This window comes from Tripterygium wilfordii, chromosome 22, assembly GCF_013401445.1.
Source record: "Tripterygium wilfordii isolate XIE 37 chromosome 22, ASM1340144v1, whole genome shotgun sequence".
NCBI classification, from domain to species: domain Eukaryota; kingdom Viridiplantae; phylum Streptophyta; class Magnoliopsida; order Celastrales; family Celastraceae; genus Tripterygium; species Tripterygium wilfordii.
This window is the reverse complement of record NC_052253.1, coordinates 12,795,017-12,816,279: the sequence shown is the minus strand read 5'-3', so window position 1 is coordinate 12,816,279 and position 21,263 is coordinate 12,795,017. Positions and strand designations below refer to the sequence as shown.

At 37.2% G+C, this 21,263-nt stretch overlaps 3 protein-coding genes, 1 long non-coding RNA gene and 5 other non-coding genes across 9 annotated transcripts; 7 read left to right on the top strand and 2 right to left on the bottom strand.

Moving 5' to 3' along the window:
- The first annotated feature begins 425 nt into the window (after positions 1-425).
- Positions 426-526, top strand: LOC119992351. The gene has a single exon (XR_005466355.1). It is a non-coding gene; the product is annotated as a small nucleolar RNA R64/Z200 family (small nucleolar RNA).
- Positions 527-2,061: 1,535 nt separating this feature from the next.
- Positions 2,062-3,315, bottom strand: LOC119991563. Its single transcript, XM_038837908.1, has 2 exons — positions 2,885-3,315; positions 2,062-2,764 (listed from the first exon to the last, which is right to left on the bottom strand). The coding sequence occupies exons 1-2, from the start codon at positions 3,313-3,315 to the stop codon at positions 2,062-2,064; spliced, it is 1,134 nt and encodes a 377-aa protein (XP_038693836.1).
- A 740-nt stretch (positions 3,316-4,055) lies between these two features.
- LOC119990340 (protein LIKE COV 2-like) lies at positions 4,056-9,632 on the bottom strand. Its single transcript, XM_038836206.1, has 7 exons — positions 9,332-9,632; positions 7,865-7,917; positions 7,654-7,763; positions 6,903-7,070; positions 6,146-6,243; positions 5,342-5,468; positions 4,056-4,481 (listed from the first exon to the last, which is right to left on the bottom strand). The coding sequence occupies exons 1-7, from the start codon at positions 9,446-9,448 to the stop codon at positions 4,381-4,383; spliced, it is 774 nt and encodes a 257-aa protein (XP_038692134.1). The 5' UTR covers positions 9,449-9,632; the 3' UTR covers positions 4,056-4,380.
- A 1,791-nt stretch (positions 9,633-11,423) lies between these two features.
- LOC119992100 (ribonucleoside-diphosphate reductase large subunit) lies at positions 11,424-16,879 on the top strand. Its single transcript, XM_038838724.1, has 17 exons — positions 11,424-11,996; positions 12,482-12,543; positions 12,641-12,728; positions 13,077-13,340; positions 13,450-13,690; positions 13,775-13,851; positions 14,054-14,224; positions 14,360-14,452; positions 14,546-14,695; positions 14,779-14,865; positions 14,956-15,120; positions 15,204-15,323; positions 15,512-15,714; positions 15,788-15,937; positions 16,019-16,166; positions 16,336-16,419; positions 16,514-16,879. The coding sequence occupies exons 1-17, from the start codon at positions 11,769-11,771 to the stop codon at positions 16,610-16,612; spliced, it is 2,430 nt and encodes an 809-aa protein (XP_038694652.1). The 5' UTR covers positions 11,424-11,768; the 3' UTR covers positions 16,613-16,879.
- Positions 16,880-17,638: 759 nt separating this feature from the next.
- LOC119992197 lies at positions 17,639-20,361 on the top strand. Its single transcript, XR_005466327.1, has 2 exons — positions 17,639-18,431; positions 19,578-20,361. It is a non-coding gene; the product is annotated as an uncharacterized LOC119992197 (long non-coding RNA).
- On the top strand, positions 17,841-17,965 carry LOC119992334. Its single transcript, XR_005466340.1, has one exon. It is a non-coding gene; the product is annotated as a small nucleolar RNA SNORD14 (small nucleolar RNA).
- On the top strand, positions 18,250-18,373 carry LOC119992332. The gene has a single exon (XR_005466338.1). It is a non-coding gene; the product is annotated as a small nucleolar RNA SNORD14 (small nucleolar RNA).
- On the top strand, positions 18,577-18,679 carry LOC119992359. Its single transcript, XR_005466363.1, has one exon. It is a non-coding gene; the product is annotated as a small nucleolar RNA snoR99 (small nucleolar RNA).
- Positions 18,905-19,028, top strand: LOC119992333. The gene has a single exon (XR_005466339.1). It is a non-coding gene; the product is annotated as a small nucleolar RNA SNORD14 (small nucleolar RNA).
- Positions 20,362-21,263: the final 902 nt, after the last annotated feature.

Genomic DNA, 21,263 nt, shown 5'->3' with positions numbered 1-21,263 from the left:
TCTGAGTCGGCGGAAGAACAAGAGAGACTGGGGTTCATATCTGAGTCAGCAGAAGAAGATCCATTGCCGAAGACCTTCTCTGAAGACGAAACAACGTCCGATCTACTTGCTCTGTCGATCTACTACAGGTCTGTCTTCTACCTCTTCTCATAATCTTTTTGTTTTGAGTGGTTCACCTTCTTCAATCTTGTTGGGTATGGAGGGTTTTGGTCTTCAAATTGATTGTTCAAGAGTATACAATGTTTTGCTGTTTTGTTCTCGAGTTTGTTAATGGTTGCTGTTTTGTTCCGACTGATGAACGTGAGATATTATGAGATCCATCCATTCTCCATTTGCTTTTCCAGAATCCCCAATTTCTAATTTTTTTTTTTAATTTGTAATGGTTGTGTTATTCTTTCATTTCTAGTTCTGTTATTTAGTTTATTCTTCTGCAATGATGAGTTCATGAAACAATTCACATGTCAGACTTCAGAGATTCCAGCAATGGAATCAATGAGAAGAGAAATTCATCTTTTCTGAGCAAAAGTATGAACTGTAGCATTTTTTCCCCTTGCAAAAGTGTTTTTCTTTTTATTAGTACATTCAATTTTGAAATTACTTGTATTGGATGATGAGAAAGTGCAAGATTGTAGAAATTCTGCAATTGTAAATTGGAGAATCATTAAAATGACAAGACTTGGCAAATATGGTAATTAAATTTGGTAATGATAGAGAATGGTGGTAAGATTAGCTGCAACTTTGAAGAAAATCATGGTCATTCGGTGTGTTAAATTATCATAAATGTTCTCAACAACAGCTTAGCTCAAACGATATGTGATTGTTTTAGTAATTTTGAGAGTATGTAGCATTGTTTTAGTAATTGAGGTGGAGATTTGACAGCATCATTTCTTCGCCGAGTCTACCAATTTCTATCAAGCAATTTCAAGAATTCAGGTGGAAATTTTCCTTTGATGCATCTTTCTTTGTCTTTCATTATTCTTCGTAGATGGATTCACAAAACAATGCTTATTACACCAGTCTTTTAAGTGGAGGATCAACCATCGACAATCCCTTTCTTACCAATGAGCATAGTGAAACTAATGAGGATAGTCCTACCGTGCCTCAATTCACCAATACCCCTTCCATTGCTAGGAGGGGTCAACGGGGAACCAACTTTGCAATTGAGGATGATTTATTGCTCATTATTTGCATCGTGCAATTACAGATTATGCAGGCTCAAATAATGTTCAAACAATTGGAAAGTCATTCATTCCAATTCTTACATTGTTGGTATCAACTGAGACATCACCCAAAGTGGATGATGGAGAATTCTTCAAGGAAGGCCAACAAGAAAACAAAGAATTCTAGTCCGCAATCCTCTCCCCCAACAACTCCTGATTCAATAAATCTAGAGGAAGATGAAAATGTGCCCAGCACTTTCGATGAGTTAGAGCGACCACTTGGTAGAAAAGCATCGAAAGAACGCCTCCGCAAAGGGAAGACACAAGCTACCAGTGCTTCTACAACTTCTTCAGCAATGATGATAATAAAATTTGACGAAGAATGCACAAAAAGAGAAGCCCGATATGAGAGAGCATTCTCACAACAACAAGAATTGATAGACATTGAGAAGAAAAAATATCGTATCAAAGAAGCAATGGAAGAGGAAAGAATCATGCTTATGGACACTGCTAGCATGCCTCCAAGTTTAGCAACATATTACGAGCGTCACAAGGCAGAAATATTAGCTAGACAAGGCCTTGATTGAACTCTGAATATGTTAATTTTTAGCTTAATGTTTATATGTATTAAACACTATTTAAGTTCTGACCTCATATGTATGAATTGTGGGTTTAATTATATAATGGATAGTTCCAACTGTTTGTATATGATCTGATTGCATTCATAACTTTTAATATAAGCACTTAAATTACTAGTCAATACAACATATATAATTTATATTGCTAATACACCGAATTAAACAAAGCACTTGTACAACATTAAAACAGTAATACAATTCACCACTTGAAGTAGTAGCCTAAACAAAGCACTCGCACAACATTAAAACAACCACTAATATAATTATTCTCCACCATGTAATTGCCAAAGATGTTCAACAAGATCTGCTTGCAATTGAGAGTGACTCTGCCTATTTCTAATACGATAATAAGTGTCAACGTACTCCATAATTTCAGGTATGAGTGAATGTGAAATATTTGGCGGCGTATACCCCTCAATTGTATCGTAATTGAAATTGATACCATAATGGTCTCTCTCATCCTCAACGATCATGTTGTGTAGTATTACACACGCTCGTATAATATCCGATAAAGTATCAATCTCCCAATAAAGAGCCGGTCCACGCACGATTGCAAAACGGGATTGCAGTACCCCAAATGCTCGCTCAACATCTTTGCGAGCCGATTCTTGAGCTTTAGCAAAGAATTGCCTCTTATTACCTTGTGGAGCTGGAATAGTCTTGACGAATGTTGACCATGATGGATATATACCATCAGCAAGATAGTATCCAATCGAGTAATTGTTGCCATTAATTGTGTAGTTTACTGGAGGAGCACGACTTTCTGCAAGTTCATTGAATAAAGGAGATCGATCCAACACATTCAAATCATTTAGGGATCCTGGTAAACCAAAAAAGGCATGCCATATCCAGAGATCTTGTGAAGCAACTGCTTCTAAAATCATGGTCGGTTCTTGAATATGACCAGTATACATACCTTGCCAAGCAGTTGGACAATTTTTCCATTTCCAGTGCATACAATCAATCCTACCCAACATTCAAGGGAAACCGCGTCTTTCGTTCATAGCTAATAACCTAATCACATCCTCATTGTTTGGCAATCTTAAATATTGTTCATGAAATAAAGCAATAATTGCTCTAACAAACCTTTTGACGCTTTCAATAGCAGTGCTTTTGCCAATCCGTACGTAATCATCTACAGAATCTGCAGATGCTCCATAAGCAAGAATCCTAAGTGCAGCAGTTACCTTTTGAAGCGAAGACAAACCAGGCACGCCAATAGCATCTCTTTTTTGCGCAAAATATGGATCAAATCCTTCGACGGCAGATAAAATTCGGAGAAATAGAGAACGATTCATTCGAAACCTCCTTCGAAATATGTTGGGAGGGTATGTGGGTGTCTCAGCAAAATAATCACGATAAAGTCTTTCATGACCTTCAGCTCGACCACGATGAATTACAGCATGACCTGGCATAGAACCACGGCGTGCAGCTGGACGATCTTCTTCCTCCTCCACGATTAAAGTTGCGAGCAGAGAAAAATCGTCGTTGACAGTATCATCCTCCTCGAGTAACATATTAACCAAATGATTATGGCGAGACATATGGAAGATTATCTACTTGCAAGAAAACAGAGTGTATAAGTGAGACTAGAATTGAAAGTGAAGTGAAGTGAAGTTCATATGGGAAAGTAGCTTATTTATAGCCAAATGCAAATGTGTTGTGGTAGCTTAAATGTGTGGTGCAGAATAAATCATAGAATGGTATAAGAAATGTGTGGTGGTTATTAAGTGAAATATGTGGTCATGAATCAATGTTTGAATGGTATCTGAAATATGTGGCCGTGAATAAATCATGGAATGATAACTGAAATGTGTGGTGGTAATTAAATGAAATATGTGGTGGTGAATAAATCATGAAATGGTGGTGATTAAATTTTTGGTATCCGAAATATGTGGTGTTGATTAATTAACACTTTAATTTTTTTTATACAAATAATAATTTTGAAATAATAATACATAAATATATTCATACAGAATATCAATATTAATTTTTTTAATTTATAATTATATATAATGATGACATTATTAAAATTAAGACAAAATTAGTTGCATTTGTTATAATAAATTAAAGTTGAAGGTAGTTAAAAGTAGTTATGTTGGAAAATATTAAAATATTTGATGTGATGTTAAAATTGGATATGTGGTTGGAAGGATGTTGGAAAACTGGTAACCTAAAACTGTTTTTTACTTAAAATAGGGGAAATTGTGTTACCAAAAATAAGTAATGGGTTGGACTTGCTCTAATACTTCACATTGGGGTCTAAGCATTATTCGTTAAAAAAAGGGTCAAGTTGCAGTCACCTTGTTTTTCATAAGGAAAGAAAAAAGAACATTACAAGATTAACTAAATGACAAACAAAAAATACAGTGACAAAACATCATAGACATCCATTGGCGGTACTTACAATATTGAAGTGGAAACAACAGTTCCCACATCCTATAAAATCTGCCCTACAAACCAGCAACTATTCAATCTTCAAAGCTTCCTAATAACCAAAATCAGCTTACACAACAACTATCATTATATATTATAACGAATGTAATTACAGATCTCTCTGCTGTCCCTGTTCATTGATGCCATCACATCATTCTGTCCAAAGGGATTCTTTCATTCTGCCGAACAACTCTTTCAATAGGAGAAATCATTTGGGGCATTGTCATTCCTCCAGAAACAATAATCTCTGCATTAGCCCCAAAATGTCAGAAAGGGGAACAAAAGCAATGTTCGTAAGCATTAATAACAATGAAACCTAACATTCACATATTCCTCCTAATCGCAGTTGGCATTTTCTGCAAAGCAAGCCAAAGTTTCCAATAGAAAGTCAAAATCCAATCATCCTGCTATTAGCGTTACGATAGATATCTAACCGCTGTATAAAAGTGTATCTAATGAGAACTGAAGGGCCAGTAGCTCAGGTGGCACTTCCCCATATAAACCTCCTTGGAAGTCCCTAGTTGGAATTCCACCTTCCCCAGCCCATTCGTGGGCCTTATGTATAAAAAAGGAAAAAAGGGTGGACAGGTTGGGGAAAAAGAGAACCCAAGGGCCGACATTAGATCTAAAAAAATGAATGTTATGAAAAAATCTCCTACTGCCTAATGGTAGACCTTGTTGCTAACATGACATCAATAAAATTGCAGTTTGTAAAGGCTACATGCCTCACACAAAAAACAAGACAATGTATTTTTGTCCGGATTAATTATAACACAGAGCAAGTTTTAATTATTCAAATTCCACCAGGTTGAAGCTGTTTTGATTATTTTCTTAATGATGGGCTATGATTAAGTTGCAATGGTTTCTCTGTTTGGCGCTTTCCAAGTGAGGAGCGCCTCAGGTAATGAAAACTTAGTTCAATTTCTTTTAGAAAAACGTTTATACAAGTGGCGTTTGTAAGTATGTAAACTTTTTCTTCGAAATGTAAAGTTCATTGGAAAAAATGTATGCTGATAGCAACCGGAAGCAGCAAAAGAACCTACATAACTTCTGATGTTGATCTATGACATTAAGGCAAGCAACAGCTACCGCAGACAGAAAACATACCTATGCCTTCCCGGATAGACAGATTTGGTCTTATAACATCTTTGGAGTTAACAAGAAATATATCACCGATGTAGAGATGGTTTGTTGGGACAAAAACACTACACAACTCTTCATCTTCATTATCTCTCTGCCATAACAAACAAAGAATCAAAATGTAGAACTTGTGAAATGAAAGAAACAAGACACCACAATGTGTTTGATGCAACCCGTGACAAAACCTCATGTGAAACTAACATAAAACGTCTTAAAATCTTAACTCATAAGGTTCAAAGAGACTAAACAATTAAATGATCAACTTACTGTTGTTTAAGCTTAGCAAATCGTTGCACCATAACATTATTTTTTTTCCCTTCTAGGGTGGCAACAATTTCATTACAGAAAAGTGCAAGGGGATCACCTCAAGCACACAAAAAGTACACAAGGCAGACCCCAAAAGACAAAAAAAGACACAGGCAAAGAATAAACCGATCACATATATATGGAAATAGAAAACAAACTCGGTGGAGTTGGATCCAAAGCAAAAGCCTATTTGTAAGAGCAACAGTTTTTTGAGTTGAAAGAACGAGTAGTGAATATAACAAATGACAAAATGAGTTTCTACATCAACAAGTTGGCCAGAGACCTATTATAATCATTTATGTTCACTGAAGCCTCTGGTCTCTAAAATAAGAATAAACATGAAGCCCACAAAGTACTAAAAATTTGCAACAAAATGATTAAAAAGAAAAACAATTAATTTGGAGGAGACGCATAATGAACACCTAATTATTTTTCAGTACAGACACAACATAAAACCACACTTACCTGAAGGATAACTGTGGATGTGATAAATCCAAATGCATATTCACCAACACGTGGGTGACGGATGATTGCTACCTCTTTGAAGGCTGTAGTATTTTGATCTGCGGATAAAGAAAGAATAAAATCACTGTAAAACAACAGCCTTACCCTGCTGTCAAAACCAGAAAGGTATAAGTTGAAATCAACATGCAAACCAATCCCAAATCAATGACCTCCAGTAAAAACCAAATCAATCCCAAGTTGACAAGATTCATCATGTTTTCAGGTAGATCAGTTGGTACAAGTACAACATGAAAATGCTCACAAGCTTAGAAAAGCAAAAAAAAACGTATTCACATGAATACGCATGAGCGAATGCCAAATTAGCTTTCCTCCTCCTTTTCAGACTATCAAAGTCCATTCGAAATGCATATCTTAGCCGTATTAATTATTCATACATTTGGCACCTGAAAAAGTCTTTAATAACCAGTTGTGCAGTTTAGCTTTTACATATATAAAGCAAAACTCCAAGCATCACTAGTTTTTATCACAAAGTGAATAAGAAGTACAAACCTCCCCAGAGGGCCCATAGGAAAAAAAACCTAACCAACATGCTAATACAGAGACCCATCCATGACTTAGTGAAGCACTAATATTCAAGCAACTCCATAATCCTGTCGAGGATGATGTACGGAACAATTTCTACAGTAATGCCCCCCCACCCCACATAATTTTATTCACTTCGGCACCTAGTAATTGCAGAAATAACTAATTGCTTAACCTGGAGAAATTGCAGCGCTGATTTGTTTAGATGCTGAGTATATGTGCCTAACAAAGGGCATCCGCTTTATGAACCATTCACCAATCCAAAATACAGTAGCTCCCGTCCATGATGAAACAAAAATGCCAACAAAGAAGACAAACAGTAAAGATGTGACAAATCCAAGACCTGCATCATAACAAAGTACTTAAGAGACACATTACAGGCACTAAACAAAAAGAGCAGATCAAAACTTTTCAATGACGAGAACTTGAGGCCAGTGGGCCACCATTTCAGAGTGGAATCAGATGACGCCACAGAGATGTTACAGTTTTTGGGAAGTTGTGAGGGATTCAAGACAAGAGATTTGTAAAATAACCTCAGGGAATTCTGCAGCTCTAAAGTATGTGGCAGTCATGGTTGAACCTAGGTTTGAGACTTCTCATGGAGGGAGACTTGTGCAATCGCTGTTGTTAATTCTAACAACATCAGCGTTAAATTGAAGACACCAGGCATCTTCTTACCACATCTAGAAGGAAATTAGTGATAAACAAGATAAATGTAATCTGAAACTCCTAAACTTATTTTTCTTGTTTAGTTGCACCATTTCATTTCTTTCCAACAACCATCTGTGCAAAAAATAGAATGCAGGGTAAAAAATGTCAAAAGCACTGAATTGAGCCTATACTACTAGAAACAACAAATTAGACAGCCTCTGGAATGCTTCTGACGAGCCACGCCAAGGGCCACTAGTTACAAACTTGAAACTTACCGAATATGTCAACACCAAGCCGCTCATATAATGGGCTGAAGAAGCCGTCAAAAAACTGTATGAACCACCACGTTACAAAGAATGTAACTGCCACAGGGAAAAGTACTACACTGCATATTCACATTGCAACATTATATAAGAGTCAAACACTTCAAAGTTCAAAGGAATTGAGTAAATATTTAAGATGTCACAGAAATTAGCCATAACTTACCACCCAGTCATAAACTTCTTGGAGACCCAGCTCTGAAGGAAATAGCAGCAAGCCTGGAGAAATTAGTGAAATGGAAAATCAGAAATAAAAACAGAAATTGCTACATCTTTTTCTCACACCAATAAATTCTAACTAAATGAAAGCATGCACGAATAACTTGCAGCATTAGCCTTCTTCTTCACATAAGGAGGCAATAAGCATAAACAAGGATTGTTTATGTCAGTGACGTATATGTGTGGGGAAATGTTTGTATGCTTTCAAGAAAGTTCGAAGTCATTAGCATCCTTAGGCTGGTCTAAGTATTCTTGGTGATCATTAAGGGTCTAATATAAAACTGGTCTACTTTTGTTTGTTCTTTTTATATCAAGAGCACCATGGCAATTTTCAATATTGCACGATGGGTCTAAGTTTTGGTTCCATCTTAATTGAAATCTCATTGGACCATTGAATCTTAATGAGTGGCCTTTAGATAGGCATCGTAGGTAAGAAGATCCTCATATTAGTTTGTCAGGAGGTCTTGTAGCCCTCCTTCAATAAAGGTAAACTTATGAGTCCAGTACGCACCATATCTGGAGTAAGGAATTTTGGCCCCATATAGGCGCAGTGCAACTCTAGCTAATTAACTAGTGTTTTTAGGGTTCTTTTTTTAATGACAAGCTAGTCTTTGTGATGGAGTGCAACTCATAAAAAGTTAAAAAATGGCATCAATCTGACCCAAATCCATGAGAAGTAGTATCAAAGCCACCAAACTCATGCCGCAGACTATGCTAGACAGCCCAAGAGTGGAGTATGCATGTTAGATGAGCAGGCAGGCAGGGTGATACAGTATATAGTGTCAATAGTAGGGAGGGTGATCCAAATATGTTAGTCCTTTTTATTGAAACTACTAGGTTGTGACAGCAAGTAAATCAAGATTCTAAGTTAGCTAAATCCTTTTTCCATTCAAAAAACAGAAAGAAAAAAAAAAAAAGAAAGTTGGACGTATACTATCATCATATTTTTGAAATTCTTTGAACAATTGAGTGTTGAAAAAGTTATTCGCATAATGTCTACCGGCAATCTAAGTTATGTACTTCTCTACAATCATAGTTACGTTTGCCAGTAAAACTTATCAATAATCAGCTCCCGTTAAATCACTGCTATTGCGATGACTCCAATCTCTCGGAGATACCACAACTAAATCCAAGTGCTAAATTACACGAACTGAATCACAATTCACTCCAGGCACTGTGATACAGTAAATCTCAAGCATTCTTGAAAAATTACATAATAATTTACGGTTGATCTAATCTGCGACTACTATCACAGAAAATCGCGCACCTATACAGTACAAACCATCAAGAATCCGACATTTTGAAACTCGGTCAAAAGATCCACGAAGTTCAAGCAAAGAATCAGTAAAAACAAGCATAAACGTGCGCATCTGAATACGTGTAATGATTGGAAAGTGAAAATAAAGAGGCTGACCTTGCGAGTGGAAGAATTGGGGGAAGATGGAGGGGATTTAGCGGGATCCTCTGGATCATCTGCAACATTGTCGGCCTGGCTTAGTGGAATTGACGTTGATTCTTTCTCTTCCGCCATTCTCTCTCACTTACAAATGGAGAGACGATATAGAGATTATAACAAGAGAGAGAGGTCTTGGGGTCTGATTCTGAATCTAATCTCTATAGATCACGGTTTCAATGGAACCTTCGATCTTAAGCAAAACAGGGCCTAAGCGATGAGCGATCCCATTCGTCTTGATTAGTGGGCTTTTTAATCACGACTTAGTGACTCACCAAGAATTGGACCTTGAGGTCCTTGACAAAGAAGAGGGTCAATAACATCTCGCGATAAGTTGGGCTTAACCTGGTAATTTATATATATATATATAATATAATCAGAAATCCTCGAGTGAACCTTCGCAATTTAATAACTTGCGCATTCCAGTTTTTAAGTGTTTTTAATAACGAGATGACAAGTGAGGCCATTGCTTTGAGTTTCACATGTTTCAAATTAATAGTGAGATCAAGCTGCATAAGATAATATAACTTATGGGTATCGTATAAGAGAATTCCTAATAATACATACATACATACATATATATACGTAGAGAGTTGTATCTCACATAGATTAGGGGCGATACATCAATATATAGTTTATACGTAAAAGATTCAATTTCTCGATCAAGATGATTCTTTTAAGGATAAAACTGTACGGGCCTTAGACTTATATTGGATAATGTCTCTTCAAATTTGTTTGAGTTAGATTTATACAGTGCTTTCACGAGTACATCATATAATACCAGTTATGTGTAAACAACCGACATGATTTATAAATGAATATTAAATCCTGTCAACCAAAAGGTCTATTTTAAGGACAAGACTATGTAGGTCTTATGTCGAAAACAGATAATAACTCTTCAAGTTGTTTGAATTTGATTTATACGACGTGATATATCACGAATATCCGTATTATATTATATGCAAGCAAGAATGGAGAAAGGAAAACACAGGCTCTGTTTGGCAGAGCGGAAAGCTTAATTTTCAATGCTAGCGGAAATGCTGTGAAAAATATGCTGAGCTTAAAGCTGTGAAATATGCTGTGAGGTGTTTGGTGAACTAAAAACTGACGCTAGCTGAAAAACTGTTGAAATAAAGTATTATAATATTATATTTTTTGATTTTTATATTAAAATTTATCATTAAATTTAATATTAGATGAATATAATAAATATATTTTAAGCATAATTAATTTTATTAATAAAATAATTAATTTATTAAAATTTATATTTTAAAATGATGTTGTTAATAATTTAATCTTAAATTTAATTTAATAAATGTGATTTATTACTTAAATTTGAAGTATAAATTTTAAAGGAAAATGAATAAACATTTAATATTACATGGGTCCCATGTGTAATATAAATTGTTATACATGCAGAACAGACAGAATATATTAATAAAGAATTTATTTGAATAATATATTAATAGAGATACTAATGTGACTGTAGGTTCGAATTGTTATAAAGCGCCAGCGGATCCGTTGTTTCCGTGCTGTTTGGCACAGCGGAAGCCGGGAGTGGCGTCGCTAGCGGATCCGCTCCGGTTTCTGCTGTGCCAAACAGGCAGACAACCTCCGCACTTTTAAAGATGACGTGAGGGAGACACAGAGATAGGACAACCCATTACTTTAGAGTAATGCCAAGCCCATATAAGCCACACAATCACTTGCCTTAACCTGCTGGCTGCTAGTTGGTCTAAAAAAAATCTGGGTAGTTGGTTGATCCCCTCATTTATTTCTCTCCCGCTTTGTATTGGATCGGTAAGGTGGTAAAGAAGGGAGGCAGAGGAGCCATGGATGGATGACGGCCCACTGTTCATGACATGTTCGGCCCATAACGTCAACAGAGCCCATGTTTGAAAGAAGAATTTCAAAAAGCAGTATTTTGGGCTCCTCAAGCGCAGCCCATAAGTTCGGACTCAACGTGCCAGCCTCAAGTTTATAGGCTCCACCCAAGTCCGGCCAAAATATATATGCCGAAGCCCGTGATTAATGCAGACCAGACGAGCCGGGACTGTAATGCCCTTCGGCACCCGCGCCAAAGTGGGGCCCACATCGGCGTCCTAAGATACGAATGCCAGCTCTCGCCCACTACTTTACCCGCCACCACTAACCCTAATCCAGTAAAAAACCCTCCAAAACCAGGGAAGCGTTTCATAGAAGTTGGCGGGAACTTTTCGAAATTGAGAATCTCTTAGAGGGAAACCGACTCAAATCCCTAAAAGTTCCAAAATTTGAGACAACCATACAAAGGAACCCCTTCTTCCTTATTTATATCCCTGCTGCGCCTCTGTCATTCTTGTCTGCTCGCGCACCAAAGGCGTTTGATATAATTCCGGAGAGAGAGAGGTAGCCGAAGATGTATGTGATTAAGAGAGATGGGAGGCAAGAGTCGGTGCATTTTGACAAGATCACGGCGAGGCTAAAGAAGTTGAGTTATGGACTGAGCATTGAGCATTGCGATCCTGTGCTCGTGTCGCAGAAGGTGTGTGCGGGGGTCTACAAGGGCGTCACCACCAGCCAGCTTGATGAACTGGCCGCTGAGACTGCCGCTGCCATGACCGCCAACCACCCTGATTACGCCTCTGTGAGTTTTTTTTCTTTTTTTTTCCTTTTATTTGTGTTGATTTTTCTGATCGGTTGGTTGATTAGCGGCATTATTATTTGTCTGTGATTTTTTGCATCTGAATTTTATGATGTATAGGATATAGAGCCTGTTATGTTGAAATGGTTGATTTGAATGGGATTTCTTTTCTCCGTCATATGATGGGATATTCTTTTCTACACCTTGCCTGATTCTTTTTAGAGGTTTTGGCGTGAGTACATTGCATGTATTTTTTATGGGACATAATTATTTTTAGGAGTACATTTGTTTATTTCATAATATGTTTTCATATTTTGTAATTTTTGTTATAGTATGTTACTTTTAGGGGTTTTGCAGTTTGTTACTTGAAATTGAAATTTTCGGAAAACAGCTTGATGCACTTGGTCTTTATCGGTTTCGTGAAATTGTTAGATATTGGCAAGATAATTTGCACCCTTTTTTGTTAATTCAAATTTTTCTTGAAACAGTTGGCTGCTAGGATTGTTGTTTCAAATCTGCACAAGAACACTATGAAATCATTTTCAGAAACGTAAGACCTTTCAACTTTTATTCAGTTATATGTCTCGTTTATTTAATAGTTTATGTTTCTCATTGGAAACTTGTATGTCTTTTGGTGGGAATTGCAGGATCAAAATCATGTACACCCATGTCAATGAGGGGTCTGGCCTGAAGGCTCCTCTGGTTGCTGATGATGTATACAAGATCATCATGAAGGTACTTTCCATGTAAAATCATCACAATAGTAGTTGCATGGTGATTTCTCTCTTAATTCGACAAGAGTGTTGATACTTAGAAATATCTTATGTATATATTTGTGGTAATAATATTAATAGAACTTTTATATTGGAAGACCGGAAAAGCACTGTCATGTTTAATACTAAGGCCACTTTTTTTAACATATGGGTGTTACTTTTGCACTCTAGAGGCACAAGTTGGGGTCAAGTAACAAGCTATTGTAGTGGTTTTGTTTAACTTTGTTGTGTTGATTTCTGAAATTTATTCTTATGTACTATATGGACATGATGAATGTAAAATTTTTATATTTTGTTTTTCCTGTTTCAGAATGCTGCTCGTTTGGACAGTGAGATTATCTATGATAGGGACTTTGATTATGACTATTTTGGCTTCAAAACCCTTGAAAGGTCATACTTGTTAAAGGTTCATGGCAAGGTTGTAGAAAGGCCACAACACATGTTGATGAGGGTTGCTGTTGGAATTCACAAGGATGATATTGACTCTGCTATCAAAACATACCATTTGATGTCTCAACGATGGTTTACTCACGCTTCTCCCACCCTTTTCAATGCAGGAACACCAAGACCGCAAGTACGCCCCTTTCATATGCAATAGTTTTGTCCTTTTGTTTCTTTGCTGCTATTGAAAGATATCATAATGACTTGTATTGTGCTTTTTTCAATATTACCTGGCTTGGCAGCTGAGCAGCTGCTTTTTGGTGTGCATGAAAGAAGATAGTATTGAAGGAATATATGATACTTTGAAAGAATGTGCGGTTATCAGTAAGTCTGCTGGAGGAATTGGGGTATCTGTTCATAACATCCGTGCAACTGGTAGTTATATCCGTGGAACAAATGGGGCATCAAATGGCATTGTTCCAATGCTGAGGGTTTTCAATGATACCGCACGTTATGTTGACCAAGGAGGAGGCAAGAGGAAGGGTATGCCTATCTCGTTGCTATAAACTTTCTTCATGTAATAGAATGTTTGGTTGAGTTTGTATTGACATGTGACATTGCTTTTAGGTGCTTTTGCCGTATATTTGGAGCCATGGCATGCTGACATATTCGAGTTTCTGGATCTTAGGAAAAACCATGGAAAGGTAGTATTTAGGAGGTTTCTAAAGTTGGAGGTCATGGAATGTTTGAATAATCTTTCGCAGTTTGTTTAGGAGTTTTATAGTTTTTTTTTGTCCTCCTGTTTTGCTGTCACTAAATTTATTTCCCCTTATTTGTAGTACAAGCCATTCTTTCTACTTCCTCTAGTATTATATGACTTGGAATTGATGTTCTTTTCTGTTGCAGGAAGAGCATCGGGCTCGTGATTTATTCTTTGCACTTTGGGTGCCTGATCTTTTTATGGAAAGGGTGCAAAGTAATGGGGAGTGGTCATTATTTTGCCCCAATGAGGCACCGGGTTTGGCAGATTGCTGGGGTGCGGAATTTGAAAGGCTCTACACCCATTATGAAAGAGAGGTTATTTTCCCTGCCTTGTTTGTTACTTTGTTTTGGATTATACTCTTTTTCTTTTTGTTGCTTTAATAATTGATCATGAATATTCTTGCTTATGTTGCTTTTGATCATTGGTGTTGCGTATTGTTTGTAATTTAGGGCAAGGCTAAGAAGGTGGTCCAGGCACAGAACCTATGGTTTGAAGTTCTGAAATCCCAGATAGAAACTGGGACACCTTACATGCTTTTCAAGGTGATTATGCAACAGCTATGAAGTTCCAAGGCATTTCTGTATTCCAAAGTTTGTTAAATTAATATGCAGTTTCCTTCCTCCTTTACCTCCCAGGATTCTTGCAATAGAAAAAGTAACCAGCAAAATCTGGGTACAATTAAATCTTCAAATCTGTGCACAGAGATAATTGAGTATACAAGTCCAACAGAAACAGCTGTTTGCAATTTGGCTTCCATTGCCTTACCACGATTTGTTAGAGAGAAGGTTGGTGAAAAATGTCATCCTTTTGTCAGTCTTCACTATAGGATTTTTTCCCATGATATTCATATCGTATATTTTTTTGGCAGGAGGTGCCAATTGAATCTCAGCCATCAAAGCTTGTTGGCAGTCGAGGTTCTAAGAATCGATATTTTGACTTTGACAAACTTGCTGAGGTTTGAGTCTATCTATTAGAATTTTTGTCCTAATGTTTCAATGTATGTATTCCTATTAATGTAGTTACAAGAGTTGGCCTTTTGTTTTAGATAACTGCGGTAGCTACTACAAATCTTAACAAGATCATTGATGTTAATTACTACCCGGTTGAGAATGCAAGGAGGTCAAATTTCCGGCACAGACCCATTGGTATAGGAGTTCAGGGTCTTGCAGATACATTCATCTTACTTGGCATGGCATTTGATTCGCCTGAGGTGCATGTGGTTCCCAACTAAGCTACTTCAATTTGGTCCATGCTGGTTATGTCTTTTATTTACCATTGGAATGTGAATTTCAGGCACAACAACTGAACAAGGACATATTTGAAACCATATACTATCATGCTCTCAAAGCTTCTGCTGAATTAGCTGCAAAAGAAGGGCCCTATGAAACATATAATGGAAGTCCTGTGAGCAAGGTATTTATCTCTGACTGTATAGCTAGAAGTGAATTTGATCATTTGGTTATTTGCTTACATATAGGGTGCTTTTTATTGGACAAGAATGTTTGGTGTTGTCAATGTTACAGCAATTCAGTAGCCGGATACATAATCCTTTGAACTAGTTCCTAATTAGGAATTGATTACTGACTCGCTGCATTGTACAGGGAATTCTGCAGCCCGATATGTGGGGTGTGACACCTTCAGATCGCTGGGACTGGGCTTCTCTAAAAGAGATTGTTTCCAATAATGGGGTTAGAAATTCACTTCTTGTGGCTCCAATGCCAACTGCTTCAACAAGCCAGATTCTTGGAAATAATGAGTGTTTTGAGCCTTATACTTCTAACATCTATAGTCGCAGAGTGCTAAGGTTACTCTGCCATCCTTGTTGTTTAAGATTTTTGGTTCTCTACTAGCATCTAATATTTGGCTCCTCTTGGCAGTGGTGAGTTTGTTGTGATTAACAAACATCTACTTAATGACTTGACTGAAATGGGTCTCTGGTCTCTGGCCATTAAAAACTCGATAATATATGAGAACGGTTCTGTCCAGGGAATTCCTGAAGTACCTGATGAATTGAAGGACATATACAAGTATGGCTGTGCAGATTTCTTCTCCTCCCTTTATCATTCTCAGCCAAATTGACAATATCGTTTCTTGCTTTGTCAAACCAGGACTGTGTGGGAGATCAAGCAAAAGACATTGGTGGATATGGCTGTTGATCGTGGCTGCTACATAGACCAGAGTCAGAGCCTTAACATACATATGGACCAACCAAATTTTGGAAAATTAACTTCTTTACACTTCTATGCGTGGTCTAAGGTATTTTTATACTTGAATACATGTCTGTACCTTCTGTCCATAATTCAGAAGTAGGTTTGTTGCTGATGTGTTGAATGCTAATTCCATATTATAATCAGCAAGTATGTAACAGTATCTACTTTTTGCTTATAATGTGTGCTGCTTCTTTCTTTCTGTCTTTTGTATGAAGGGCTTAAAAACAGGGATGTATTATCTACGAACACGTGCTGCAGCTGATGCCATAAAGTTCACTGTTGATACGTCCATTCTTAAGGTAATTGCTGCTTCTGATTGCCAATTCAATATGGTTATGAGGATTCATCACTTTTCATTTTCCTTGCAATTTTCTTAATACAAAATGCATGCAGGAAAAGAAACCTCCTGTGGTTGTTGATGATGATACCAAAATGGCTCAGATGGTTTGCTCCCTTACAAACCGCGACGAGTGCTTGGCTTGTGGAAGTTAAAACGGGTCAAAAAAACAAGTGGCTTGAGATAGGTGCTCTTTTCTTTAGAACCCTCCAAGGCATGAAGATGGGCACAGGAAGTGTACCATGGGGACAGATGGGAGGTTTTCAGACATATCAGGAAACTCAAGTCCAATTAAAATTAAGATTCAAAGCTTTTGTGACAAATGATATGTATAGTTATGAGCTCTTATATAGTTTCTAAATATGTATGAACATTGTTGTTTTTATAATGGGAGTCAGGAGACGCTAGAATTTGACATTTCATTTGCCAATCTCATATGCACTAACTAAAACAGGGGGATGTGTAGCATGTGGTTACAGCAGGGTTTATGCAAAACATGCTTTTGAACTCTTTTAGCACAAAACTATATTTTAGGTTCTCTTCGATTGGTTACCCTTACAGAACTCTGAAAGGTTGGATTGTTTTGCCTACATTTTGTTTGTTTAGGAAGAAAACAGGAATCCACTTTCCAGGAGACTGTAAACTTACCAAAGTCTACATTTATTATTATAAGGTACTCTTAAGAAAACATTTGGGGTAACAAGGCCGAAAACGATCAAGATCTCAACAATTGATATCTCATCTATCCATATTGGTACGTTGTACTCACAAGATTAGCTCTTGAGATCCATATCATTACTTCTTTCAATCATGCATGTACACAATTCTCTCTTTTTCTCTATTTGATATTAGTATTTAAATAACCAAACTTATACGTCTTCTATTCTTTAGCAAACTTGACGAGAGAAATCGGCCCAATCTCAACTTGGACCATATATCTGAGAGCCCAATACATTACTGGCCCCCATACGGAGTTAGAGTTAAGACTGAGGCCCGTGGTCGTCCAGGCCTCCGGGGTGAGAGTTGAGGCCCAATTGAACAATTCATTACTGTAGTAACAGGCCCATTTAGGTAGCGCCATCTAGATTGTTCTGGAGAATCCGGACCCCATCTCTGCAACAAATCTTGGCCCTTCATCTTACAAAACCCACAGTCCGAAAAACCCTAAACCCCCAATCATTCTTTGTATAAAGTCCCTCTCTTCCGCAACCCACCTTGCGTCTGTAGTCTGTACCATTCCGAACCCTAATTTTGTGGATTCCCCTGCCCTCTTCTCCTCCGTGTTCTCTAGCTGTAGTCTATATGTTTGTTGGTTTGATTTGAGCGATCGTTATGAATTCGTTTGTGTGCTATTTGCGTGTGTGTGCTTGTAATCCGATGAGAAGTCCGTGATGACAATCCGAAGGCTTGTTTCTCAGAAAACATTCGCAGTGGCCGCCTAAGAGCTTTCGCCTTCGCCGGGCTTGAGAGCTTATGCTGCTTCTATCCTTCCTTGGATGTCTGAGGCTATGATCGCCTTATATTGCGATCCACTCACTCCGTCTTCCATTACTCGGCGAGTTCTTTCTGTAGATCAATTTCGTTTCTTCTCATTGTTGATACGCTATTTGATTATGAAACGATATTGTTGGTGTATATGTGAGAAGTTTGATCCGTTTCCGTAGTTGGTTGGAGTCTTGTATCTTCATTGTTTCCTCCTACGTGTTTTTGTTGCTGATAGTTGCAGAGTATTGCATAGATTTGTAGTCGTTTGAATTTGTGTTTACATGTGTTTGCTGTGTTGTTGAAGAAATGTCTGTGATGATGAATCCAAAGGCTTGTTTCTCAAAACATTCGCAGTGGCCGCCTGAGAGCTTTCGCCTTCGCCAGGCTTGAGAGCTTTTGCTGCTTATATCCTTCCTTGGATGTCTGAGACTATCCTAGCTTCTTGTGTTGTTGCGCTCTGAATGTTAATTGTCTTTACTCTGTTAATAGGTAGATTGTTCTCGCGCATTCTCCTATTTATGTGACTTGATCTGCTTGTGTGATATGTGCATTTCGAATCTGATATATGCTGATATCTTCTGTTTGTTTAGTCTCGATTGGGGACTAAACGTGTGCCCCTCTAGCAGTAGTTCAATTGCTTCAGGGCTGAATATGTCCCTAAAATCAATCCATCTGATTCACTTTGTCGGCAGTCTCTGTTACTGGTTTCTTGCTGATCATTAGTTGGTGGGATATGTTACAGTCATGTATAAAAATATATTGCTGATAATTCTGTAACTTAATTATTTTATCATTTTTTGTACCATTTCCAATAGCCTCTTTCCTCGCAACTTGAAGCTCTTTTAGCTTGTATTAGTACACTGTTTTCTTGGAATTTATGGATGAAAGTTATCTTTCTTCCTTTGAAATAGAAGAACGCTTGTTTTTTATATGATTTTAGACTAGACGTCTGTTGTCTTTAATATTGATGATGACAAAACCAAAGGCTTGTTTCTCAAAACATTCGCAGTGGCCGCCTAAGAGCTTTCGCCTTTTGCAGGGCTTGAGAGCTTGTGCTGCTTAATTCTTCCTTGGATGTCTGAAATTTTTTCCCACCACGTTTGAGATTTTTATTATTGTTGTAAGATCCGTTCTTATGGCATTTGTTCCATTGATGCACTCATTCATTTGTTCCATGCTTTATGTTCTATATGCATTATTCTATGCTACAATTCTATTGTTATGTAATTTACTCGAACTTCTTCAAGTTGATCTTGGCGTGTTTGACAGCTTTTACCTCAAATATTGCCTTGGAAATCCTGATCTAGTCTAGCAGTTCTTTTATAATAATCATTGTTCTGTACCATTTGACTCTTTTTTTTCCATGGTACTTGTGAGATTTTTGTTCTACTATTGGGTTTTTGCAGTTGAGCAAGCCATCAAAAATTTGATTATAATGTTTGATTCATTGAGAGACATAGGGTTTAGGGTTGTACTTAATATGTAGACATTAAAGAACTTGAGAGACAGAGGGTTTAGGGTTGCCAGACATACCAAATGTCTACATGTAAAGTATAATGAACTTGAGAGACATTGTACTTAAAGAATTTGATTATAATGTTTGATTCATTGAGATGCTTGGTTCGTTGTAAATAGGATGTGGAAACTCCCATGAGGCCATGTGATTGGTTCAATTCTTGAAATCACTTTCTGAAAGACAACCGAGAAGAAGAAGGTTTAATTGTGTGAAGATTTTCAGAAGAAATCTGTATCATGATCTCTTTTGTACTGCCAAGAATAAATCTGGAGAAAATGTCGCTCCTAGAATCTAAATGTGCGATGGAAAATGTCGATTTGTATTGGCAATACTAGCTTCCTGCTGTTTGATAAAGCTGTACGAAAATTTTAAGTCTATTGATAATGGTTGTGGAACATCCCTAGTTTTGTATATCAATTATTGAGGAAATAATATATATGTTAGTGTTTACTTGCACTGATGGTGCTTCCTATAGCTCCGAGTATATTTCTTGGATATATGTTTCCTTTGAGTGCAGGTTCGGATTACTCAACAAAAGAAGGCAAGGATAAATAGCCAGTCAGGACTTGGTGAGAGTCCCATGTATAATCTTTTTTCCGTGGTGGAACAATGAAGGAAGTGCCTGACAAAGGTTGCCTTTCTAGATAGTTCTTAGATGTCAAAAGAGTGAGTTTGTATTGTGTCGTTCTTGGTATTGATATGTACACTAATTGAGGTTGAGTAGGGATATTGAGTTGTTCATCCAGTGCACATTTGTTGCCTTTACTTCTCCTCGTAATTGATTTTGCTGTTAAAGTCCTGCTTAAATGAATAAATATGCAGAATTTATCCCAATCCATTGTGCAGGTGGACTTCTCTATTGTAATCAAAATATCCTTAAATATTGAAATCTTCTATTCCTCATTCTTTGAGCCTTCGAATAGATTTGCTCAACGTCTGCCATTTACATTAATTTAACATCTCTTCTAATAGCTAAAGCGGAGTGTTGACTTCAAGGCTGCCGTTAAAGATTATGACTTTTGACATATTATACTACTGCTGACTATGAAACAAAAGATTCTGATGTCTTGGCAGCATTCCGAGTAACTACTCAACCTGGAGTTTCACCTCTGCGAGAAGCGGCGGCGGTGGCCGCTACTGATTCTTCTACTGATACATGGACAACTGTGTGGATGGAATGGAACCGATGGGCTTACCAATCTTGATTGTTACAAAACGATGGTATCATGCATCTACTTCCTCTCTCTATCTGGTAGTTCAATAACATTTCCTGTACATGTATACATACATGCATATATATATATATATAGATATGTGTATATATAGATCAAAATTTGTGGATCTAATTATTAATTATGAATTGGAGGCTTCCTTGTTGCTGGTGAGTAGTCCATCCCAACTAAGTCATCATCATCAGCAGATTGTGCACCATTTTCTTTTGGTGTAAATTGATTATCTTGACCTTTCACTACCACTCCTCCATCATCCTTACTGGCCTCTCTCAAACTCCTTCCTGCAACCCAATCATACTTATATTATTAGATAACCCAGAAGAAAAAAAAATACGAAATCAATAAGAAACATAATTTATACATCTGATAAATCATTGAAGTTTATTAAGGGTTGATAGATAATATCTACCTCTAGCAGTGATGGAGATGAAACAAAGCATGATGAAAACCACAAGAACAATACGTTTGCATGGAACCCTAGCCATATCAGTCTTTAGTAATTTTTGTGTCTGTAGGATCTTCTTCGTCTTGCTCTCTTATATATAGACATATATGTGGCATTGCAAGCACTGC